At 44.0% G+C, this 10,996-nt stretch overlaps 1 protein-coding gene across 2 annotated transcripts in view; it reads left to right on the plus strand.

Moving 5' to 3' along the window:
* Positions 1-10,996, plus strand: part of LOC119976636 (zinc finger protein 271-like) — a 31,785-nt gene that overhangs the window by 18,796 nt on the left and 1,993 nt on the right. For both annotated transcript variants that reach the window (XM_038817274.1, XM_038817275.1), the window contains exons 3-4: positions 9,310-10,089; positions 10,829-10,985. In XM_038817274.1, coding sequence (XP_038673202.1) covers positions 9,310-10,089; positions 10,829-10,985 — 937 coding nt within the window. The remainder of the gene's footprint in view (positions 1-9,309; positions 10,090-10,828; positions 10,986-10,996) is intronic.

The following is a 10,996-nucleotide window of genomic DNA, read 5'->3' on the forward strand; positions in this document are numbered from 1 at the left end:
GCTGGTCTGACATATATTACACTTGATGCTGTGCTTCAGGAGGCGGTCACACCCACATATTAACTACCTTGAATTCGGTCAGGAAGTGGGGAGTGTGACCACAAGTGAGGCAGAAAGAGGAAACCCTGGTACCAGGTTGGTGACACAGCTTGTGGGAATATCGATCCAAGCTAAAGAGAACAGTGTCTATTCCCCTAGCTACAACATCCCTGACTAGAACAAAGAAGATTATTGCACAGAAACAGGCCCTTTGACTCTCCAAACCCACACCGACCATGCTGCCCGTCTTTACTAAAACCCCTTACCCTCCTGGGTCCGTATCCCTCTATTCCCATCCTATTTATGTATTTGTCAAGCCACCCCTTAAATGTCACTATCATCCCTGCTTCCACCACCTCCCCTGGCAGCGGGTTCCAGGCTCCCACCACCCTCTGTGTGAAAAAACTTGCCTCGTACATCTCCTTTAAACTTTGCCCCTCACATCGTAAACTTATGCCCCCTAGTAATTGATTCTTCCACCCTGGGAAAAAGCTTCTGACTATCCACTCTATCCATGCCCCTCATAATCTTGTAGACTTCTATCAGGTCGTCCCTCAACCTCCGTCGCTCTAACCTCTCATCATAGCTAATGACCTTCATACCAGGCAATATGCTGGTAAATCTTTTCTGTACCCTCTCCAATGCTTCCACATCCTTCTGGTAGTGCGCCGACCAGAATTGAACACTATATTCCAAGTGCAGCCTAACTAAGATTCTATAAAGCTGCAACATAACTTGCAAATTTTTTAAACTCAGTGCCCCGTCCGATGGAGGCAAGCATGCCGTATGCCTTCTTGCCTATCTTCTCTACCTGCGTTGCCCACTTTCAGTGACCTGTGAACCTGTACACTCAGATCCCTCTGCCTATCAATACTCTTAAGGGTTCTGCCATTTACTGTATATTTCCCATCTGTATTAGACCTTCCAAAATGCATTGCCTCACATTTGTCTGGATTAAGCTACATCTGCCATCTCCCCACCCAAGTCTCCAACCAATCTATATCCTGCTATATCCTCTGACGGTCCTCATCGATATCCACAATTCCACCAACCTTTATGTCATCCGCAAACTTACTAATCAAACCATAGAACATAGAAAAATACAGCACAGAACAGGCCTTTCGGCCCACGATGTTGTGCAGAACTTTTGTCCTAGATTAAGAATAAATTAATCTACACCCCATCATTCTACCGTAATCCATGTACCTATCCAATAGCCGCTTGAAGGTCCCTAATGTTTGAGTTACGCTTTCCTCCAAATCATTTAGATATATTACAAAGAGCAAAAGTGCCAGCACTGATCCCTGAGGAACACCACTAGTCACAGCCCTCGAATCAGAAACACCCTTCCACTGATACCCTCTGTCTTCTATGAACGAACCAGTTCTGTATGCATCTTGCCAGCTCACCTCTGATCTTGTGCAACTTCACCTTATATACCAGTCTGCCATGGGGGACCTTGACAAAGGCCTTACTGAAGTCCATGTAGACAACATCCACTGCCTTACCCTCAGTAATCATCTTCGACTAGGATGACATGCTCTTCTCCCCCCCCCCCCCCCCCCCCCCCCCCCCCCCCACCTCACCCATTTGAATGACTCCCTGGTGCTATGGTCAGTTTTCTCATCCTTCTGTCCCTGCTCTCCACACAGGGAGCAAGAGTCTCAAACATGTTGTACAGCAACAGGGCTTGTGGCTCCTGCAACCCTACATCCTGCAACCCTCCATCTGCCTCATTTGTGGTCACACCCTCCTCTTCCTGATCAAATTCAAGGTAGTTAATCTATGGGTGTGACTCTCCTGAAACACAACATCCAGGTAACTCTCCCCCTCCCTGATACGTTGCAGTGTCCAAAGCTCAGACTCCAGCCCCTTAGCTCTGAGCCAAAGCTCCTCAAGCAACTAACACTTGCCACATGTGTAGTCACGATAAACCACAATGGGGTTCACCAGTTCCAGTCATAACTCATCACCTACCACAGCATACAGTCTTATTTAATTGAATTTTCAATGTTTTAAATTTTCCTACTGATCTTTAGTTTTCACTCTAATTTTTCATACTTAGCCTTCAATCTTAAGACAAGTCATAAAGGATAGAAGAAAGGAATAGGCAGCACGGTAGCATGGTGGTTAGCATAAATGCTTCACAGCTCCAGGGTCCCAGGTTCGATTCCCGGCTGGGTCACTGTCTGTGCGGAGTCTGCACGTCCTCCCCGTGTGTGCGTGGGTTTCCTCCGGGTGCTCCGGTTTCCTCCCACAGTCCAAAGATGTGCGGGTTAGGTGGATTGGCCATGCTAAATTGCCCGTAGTGTCCTAAAAAGTAAGGTTAAGGGGGGGTTGTTGGGTTACGGGTATAGGGTGGGTTTGAGTAGGATGATCATGGCTCGGCACAACATCGAGGGCCGAAGGGCCTGTTCTGTGCTGTACTGTTCTATGTTCTAATACTAACCTACCAACCATTTACCTGTGATATCAAATAGGCTGTTCACTCGATGATAGATAAAGGGGAACCAGTAGATATAATATACTTGGATTTGCAAAAAGTGTTTGATAAGTTACTGCACAAAGGAAGAGAGAGGTACCTAATTAGATAAGGGCCGATGGTGTCAGTAGTACATTAGCATGGATACTGGATTATCAAACTGAAAGAAGATGGAGTTGGGAGAACAGGAGCTTTTTCAGGATGGCAACCTGTAACTTATGGAGTGTCACAGGGATCCGTGCTGGGGCCACAATTATTCACAATATACATTAATGACTTGGACAAGGAAAGTGAATGCACCATTGTCAAGTTTACACATGACACAAAAATGGGTGGGAAGGCCAGTAGTGAGGATGACACAAAGTGTCGACAGCACAATATAGGTTAGGTGTGTTATGGGCCAGCATTTAGAAAATTCCAAAGTATATCATGGAGTTCACCTGACCTACGACTGTTCATCGAATTTGACTAGGATGAACACAAAAGACTGCCTTTCAGGTGTTATTCAACAGAGCTCTTAGGTGCTTTTAATCAAAAAAACAAACTTTATTCTACGAATTTAGTTAACATTTGTACAACCACACACATGCAAGAATTTTTATCAACTACAAACATAAATAGCCCCACACTGCTACAGTAATCTATTTATAACCCTTAATGAATCTCCCTTAACTGTTCCAATTTAATAACAAGATCCCATAAACCAGAAACTCCTTTTCAAAGGTGTGATCCAGCATAAGGCGCTCTAAGACTTGTTATTGATACTCTGTTTCCCTTTTCAAACAGCAGGTTTGAATTCCTTCCGGAAAGCAGTTATCTCTTTTAAGTTATCAAGTACTCTGGAAACAGCTTTTAAAATGAAGACAGAGAAACACTTCTTTCAACCACAGAGGGCAGCACGGTAGCACAAGTAGATAGCACTGTGGCTTTACAGCACCAGGGTCCCAGGTTCGATTCCCCGCTGGGTCACTGTCTGTGCGGGGTCTGCACGTTCTCCCCGTGTCTGCATGGGTTTCTTCTGGGTGCTCCGGTTTCCTCCCACAGTCCAAAGACGTGCAGGTTAGGTAGATTGGCCATGATAAATTGCCCTTAGTGACCAAGAAAAGGTTAGGAGGGGTTATTGGGTTACAGGGATCGGGTGGAAGTGAGGGCTTAAGTGGGTTGGTATAGCGCGATGGGCCTAATGCCCTCCTTCTGCACTGTATGTTCTCTGTTCTAACCTGTGCATTACAAACCAGTCCAAACTCAAAACGTAAGTAAAAGCTCAAAGCGAAAGTAAAAACTCACAGAGCCACAGCCCAGCTCCACCCTCACAATGACATCACTGAAGCCCTGTGATAATACAAAAACATTTCTTAAAGGGACACTCCCTTGACAGGTGAGTGGGCAAAAACTTGGCAGATGGATTTTAACGTAGGTAAATATGAGATTCTGAACTTTGGTAGTGTTAGACTTGAAAAAGTAAACAAGGATCAAGTGTGTCAAATTCTGTTCATAGGCTTTATTAAAGATCTTAAAAACGGCTGGGAGAAAAGTCTGTCTTACCGTTCAGTCAAACTTATTTCGGCTTATAGACACAAGAGCAGAGGCTATATACATTTTAGACCTTCTCCACCACTCTTCTTTACTCCTTCCACTATTCTGTATTCTGGCCCTTTCCTAATAAGTAATATTTATTCAAGACACTCAAGGTTTACATGGTGACGCTATTATCCCAGATGTTCAAGGAGTCTCCTGTGACCTTTAAAACTGATAATAAGTCACAACTCTAGATATTTGCCAGCTGGAGACTCCTTCAGCCTATATCGAAAGAATTTATGGCTGCCAAATCCTTCCTCCCGATAACGGCTGATATAGCAGCTTGAATTCCAAAATAAACTTTTAAAGCTTCAGTCTTCTTTATCAGCTAATCAGCCATGAGGCCTCAGCTGGCTTTTTACTACAAGTCTTTTAATACAAAGGATAATATGGACATGGCTTCTAAATCACAAAATGTTTCATAATAATTAGTACAGGAAGATTACAATAGAAATTATACTTAAGGTTATGCAAAGTGAGTTCTTAATATAAGTGTTGCCATAATCACAATTTCTAAAGGTTATACAGAATGAATATACAATATAATATATGGCATAACAGATTATAATGTGACATTCGACACCAGTCTCTATATATCTTTAGTTAATACATAATGTTGAATAATAATCTAAAGACTTATATTATTTCAAATTAGCCACAGACTGTTACAAAGTTTAGCCTATTATAAAGATGAAAGTAGATACTTCTTCGTAACACATATAAGATAGATCATTATATTGAACATCTGTGGTTATGCTTCCTTCTCTCTGGCACCACCAGTCTTCTGTTAATTGCTCCTCCTGCTGGTAACAAATATGAATGGTCCTATTCCCTTGAAGGAATGAACCTCTGGTTGGTGATTGCTTTGTCCTTCATGTAAGGTTAGCCTGGTCTCAGGTCTTAAATTAATAATTATCACAGCCAGCATTTTGTTTTAAAGGATACCTTTCCAGCACCAATCTCTTCAGAGAGAGGCTGTTTCTGCTGGCATAGTGAGTTCAGTTATTAAATATGGAGGCCAATATCTGTTATCTGTGGGTGGTATTTACTGGCCCACAGAGCAACTGTTCATGAAGCAGAAGTTGATGAAATTTCTGTCAAAGAGTTATTTCTAAAGGTGAATGTGATGAATGTTCATAAAACCAGAAGCATTGTCAAATGGCCCTGAGTTATGACTGGGGGTGTGCAGTAGATAAGGAGTAAAGCTCTCCACACTGTATCTGTTCTCATGTGGTGTCCAATATGGGGCTGAATTCTCCGCCGTCAGGATTCTCCATTTTGCCAGCAGCAAGGAGGTTTCCTGATGGCGTGGGGCTGCCCCACAATGGGAAATCTCATTGACCAGCCGGCAAAACGGAGTATCCCAACGGCATGCCGCACCAGAAATCTGGTATGGCGTGAGAAGCCTGCCCATGGAGTCTGATCTGTTCTGAGCAGCCCAAAATGGATGAAGCCCAGATCCCAAATTCTTCAGTAGGAGCTGAATATTATGTGAATGGAGAAGGACTGCAGGAAACTGCAGCATAGAGGAATTTGGGGTCCACGTGCTAAATCACAAAAAGCTGGCATAAATGGGAAGGCAATTAGAATGTTGGTCTTTATTTCATAGGGAAGTCTAGCTAAAACTACACAAGGCAGTAGTTAGAACTACCTGGGATACTGTGAACAGTTTTGGTCCCCTTATTGAAGGAAAGATATACTGGCATTGGAGGCAGTCCAGAGAAGGTTCACTCCATTGATCCCAGGTATGGAGGGATTTTCCTCTGGGAGGTTGAGTAGATTGGGCTTGTACTCATTGGAATTTAGAAGAATGAGAGGTGACCTTGTTGAGCTATATACTATTCTTAGAAGACTTAACAGGGTAGATGCTGAGAGGATGTTTCTCTTGTGGGAGAGTGTAGGACCAAAGGGTATAACGTCAGAGTAAGGGGTCATCCATTTAAGACAGAGATGAGGATGATTTGCTTCTCTCAGATATAGTAAATCGATAGAATCCTTTACCACAGAGAGCTGTAGAGTCGTTAAGAATTTTCAAAGCTGAGATAAACAGATATTTTATCGTAAGGAAATTAAGGGTAATGAGAATCAGGCAGGAAAATGGAGTTGAGTATTAACAGAAGAGGCATCTAAAAGAATGGCAGAGCAGATTTGATGGGGCGAGTGGCGTACTTCTGCTCCTACGTCTTATGGTCCTATGTTGCAGGACTCCTGTGGCTTATCTCCCAGATCTCCAGCCTTTCCAAATATTCATTCTGACCAACAGCTCACCCCCTCCCCAATGAACTTATGTTTCTCCTGTGATGTTAAGCTCTTGGTGTTGCTGACTGTCTGTCCCGGTGTTGTCCTCTCACACTTTCCTCTAGGTGCTGCTCTTTTCTCTCCACAGATGTTTCCTGACCTGAGCATTTCCAGCATTTTCTGAATCTCTATCAGATTCTGGGCGGGCGTGCTCGTGGTCTTAGCCAGGATAGTGGAGGAGAAAGTGGACCCGGACCCTTTGGTGGCGATATTTGAGGTTTCAGAGAAGCTGGAGCTCATGGAGAGGAGGAAGGCCGATGTTGTGGCCTTCGCCTCTCTGATTGCACGGTGGCGAATCTTATTGGAGTGGTGGTCAACATCACCACCGGGGGTAGCGGCCTGGTTGGGTGACCTGTACAACTTCCTGTGGTTGGAGAAGCTAAAGAATGAGTTAAAGGGCCCTGCAGAAGAGTTTGAGAAAAGATGAGGATGTTTGTGACCGTGTTTGAGGAGCTGTTCGTCGCAGTGGGGGGGGGGGGGGGGGGGGGGGGAGAGAAGGGGAGGGTGAGAAAGGGGAAAACATTTGTACAGACTGTATAGTTGTTTCCCGGGGTCTTTGTCTTTATGGGTTGCAACCTGTTTTGATACATGTCTGTAATAAAATACATTAAAAAAAAATTTCCCAGGATATACCAGAACCCTTCAATCAGCTACATGAAGCAATATTTTCCTTAGCTTTCAACACTTCCTGTCCAAAGTGTTTTCTTCAAATAATTTTGGAAAACAAGGGAAGACATTTCAAAATCTCCATTGAATTAATATTTCTCCTGAGTGTTTTCTATTAACCACATGCTCAGAGGGTTAAACTGGTCATTGTCAGTTCAACACGGGCTCACAGTGAATTGATAGCATGTTTTACACTCTGTCCGACTGTCTTTTCCTTTGCCCTCATTGTGCCTGGGTGGATGGGGTCTGGGTGGAGGAAAGAAAGTAGCCACACTCTCTGCTCCTGGTCACTAGCCAGTGTCCCTGTTGGAAATAGAGGGTGTCTGACAGTCAAGTGAGGAAAAAGAAAGGACTTGCATCTGATGCCCGACACAGGGGAATAGCAGACTGCCACTCACTGTGGAACAGTCTCTTACTGAGGAGTCAGTCGCTTCAGCAAAGGAGGAGAGGAAGTTGGAGGAAATCAGGTTTACTTTTCCTGTTTTACTCAAGAATTACACCATACTATAGCAGAGAATACAGAGAGGATAGAAACCACAGATAGATCCTGACCATCACCCAAGGAACAATGACACAACTGTGGGAAGACATCAAGTTCCTTCAAAGCTTTGCTCATCACAGAGAAGATTGGGCAGTGAAACCATCACCTGGAAATCGATCGGGTCAAGGAAGATCTGAAACTGGTCAATGGTGTGGAACCTTCCATCAGAACCAACCTTTCCGAATATTCGGATGTGGGTGATAGGTCATGGTGAGACTGGGAAGAAGTGTGGTAAAAGCTTCAATCATTGATTGAGGCTCATGAACCACGACCCATTCCTCCAGATGGGAGGCTGTTCAAATGTGAGGTGTGTTGGGGACTCCACAGGTTGATAGGATATTCTAAGCTGCATCTGTTGCAACTACTGTTAACACAAAGTCAACTCATGGAAAGGAAACAATTCAGATGTGATAATTGTGATAAAGGTTTTGTGACATCTACAATACCCAAGGCACCAGACGATTCACTTGGGAGAAACCATTCAATTGTGATGTCCATCTCACAATCATGAACCCTCCGTGATCACCACTAACGTCTTCACACGGGAGAAACCTTTCATATGTGAGGCATGTGTAAAATCATTCTGGTACTTATCGACCATTCATAAACGCAAGCACTTCTCATATGTGAGAAAGCCTTCATGTACAAAATGTGACAAATGAGAAGGCAGTGGTGTTGTGGTATTGTTACTGGACTAGTAATTCAGAGACCCAGGGTAATGCTCTGGGGACCTGGGTTTGAATTCAGTCAAGGCAGATGATGGAATTTGAATTCAATAAAAATCTGGAATTAAAAGTCTAATGACGACTATGAAACCCTTGTCCATTGCTGTGGAAAAAAAACCATCTGGTTTACTAATGTCCTTCAGGGAAGAAAATCTGTCATCCTTACCTGGTCTGGCTTACATGTGACTCCAGACCCACAACAATATGGTTGACTCTTAAATGCCCTCAGGGATGGGCAACAAATGCTGGCCCGACCAGCAACGCTTACATCCCATGAACGAAGAAAAATAAAATCATTCACATGGTCAGCAGGCCTCCGTGAACATCAATGCATTCACAGGGGCGAGAAACCTTTCATGTGCGAGGTGTTTGACATGTTATTCACACAGAAAACAGGTCTCCGTGAACACCAACACATGTGATGTGTGCAACAAATCATTCTCACAGTCATCAGACCTCCACAGACACCAGCACATTCACATTGCGGCTCACCTGCTTCCCTTACACTGAGAGTTTTCTGTGTTGTTTACCCTCCAGTGCTCACACAGGGGAGCTGTCCTTCCAAAGTACTGTCTGTCTCAGCAGTGTCTGTCTCAAACCTCTCCCACCATCAGTGCAATCATTTCAAGGTCAATTGAATCTTTGTACAGATTGCCAAACATCATCAAAATAAGACATCAATCTGTGCAGCAGTTGCTGCTTAAGTACAAGTTTCCCTGTGATGGATAAGAGCGCAAGATCTGAATATTTAGATGTTAATTTTCAAAACTTTAAATCGTAGTTTTTGAGCTGAAAATACAGAAAGATAACAAGATTTTGTAAAAGTTGTCTTGGAGATGGCACTGACTTTGTTCAATTGTTTTCTCTAATCAGAAGTCCCCTGGGTACAGGCTGAAAGCTATCTCCAGCACTCGGAACATATGTCACATGACAGCACAGCAAAGTCTGGACCATGATTTGTTTTTCATTTCTTCCTTTAGGTAAAGCAATCCTTCACGTGCGAGGTGTGTGACAAATCATTCTCCAGGTTATCAACCCTCCGTGAACACCAACGCACTCACACAGGAGAGACGCCCTTCAGGTGCGAAGTGTGTGACAAATCATTCTCACAGTCATGGAACCTCCGTGTCCATCAACGTGTTCACACAGGAGAGAAGCCCTTCAGATGTGAGGTGTGTGACAAATCATTCTCAGTGTCATCGACCCTCCGTGTCCATCAACGTGTTCACACAGGAGAGAAGCCCTTCATGTGCATGGTGTGTAACAAATCATTTTCACAGTCATCGGCCCTGCGTGCACACCACCGCATTCACACAGGAGAGAAGCCCTTCAGTTGTACGGTGTGTGAGAAATCATTCTCCAAGTTATCAACCCTCCGTGAACACCAACGCACTCACACAGGAGAGAAGCCCTTCAGGTGCGAGGTGTGTGACAAATCATTCTCAGTGTCATCGACCCTCCGTGTCCATCAACGTGTTCACACAGGAGAGAAGCCCTTCATGTGCAAGGTGTGTGACAAATCATTCTCAGATTCATCTACCTTCCGTGCACACCAACACGTTCACACAGGAGAGAAGCCCTTCAGTTGTGAGGTGTGTGACAAAACATTCTCGCAGTCATCGCACCTGTACAAACATCAACGCACTCACACAGGGAAGAAATCGTTCATGTACGAGATGTATGACAAATCATTCTCGTGTTCATCGACCCTCCATCAGCATCAACGCATTTACACAGAAGAGAAACCCTTACCATGCAAGGTACGTGACTAATTATTTTCGGACTTACTGACTTCCGCATACAGCAAAATATTCACATGTATGGTATGTGGCAAATCATTCCCTGAGTCACCTTCCCTCTGTACACAGCAACATATTCACACAGCAGACAAACCATTCACATGTGACTTGTGCAAAATATAATTCTCACGGTCATCGGATCTCCACAGATTACCAGCACATTCACACTGCGACTTACCTGCTTCCCTTTCCCTGAGAGTTGCCTGTGTTGTTTACCCTCCAGTGCTCACAGTGAAGCTGCCCTTCCAAAGCACTGTCTCAGCAGTGTCTGTCTCCAACAACTTCCACCATCAGTTAAACCATATCAAAAAGGTCAATTTAACCTTTGATCAGGTCATCAAACATCACCAAAAGACATTACAGGGTAGTAGTATAGAAACTGCTGCTTACGCACAAATTTCCCTGTGATGGAAAAGAGGGAAGTATCTGAATATTAAACAGAAATATGTTAATTTTTGAATATTTAAACCCTAGTTTTGGAGTTGAAAGTACAGAAAGATGACATGATGATTCTTAACTAATTTGATGAGGTTTTGTAAAATGTAGTTGTTTTGGAGATGGCTCTGACTTTGTCATACGATTGATCTCTGATCAGAAGTCCCCCTGGGTGCAGGCTGAAAACTATCTTCAGCACTCGGAAACCGTGTCACAAGTAAAGTCTAGACCGTGATTCATTTTTCATTTTTGGTTCCTCCATTAGGTAAATCTAGCCTATGACGTCCAGGAGCTCTCGTTCACTGGAGGGTGGGTTCCGTACATGAAGGAGCTGACAGAACAGGAGGAGTTCACGAGGAAGCTGTTTTACCTCTCCGACCCCACGATAACCAATGGCGGATCAGATATGGGGATGAATGAAGGTGATGTTAGC

Source organism: Scyliorhinus canicula, chromosome 13 (genome assembly GCF_902713615.1).
Source record: "Scyliorhinus canicula chromosome 13, sScyCan1.1, whole genome shotgun sequence".
NCBI lineage: Eukaryota > Metazoa > Chordata > Chondrichthyes > Carcharhiniformes > Scyliorhinidae > Scyliorhinus > Scyliorhinus canicula.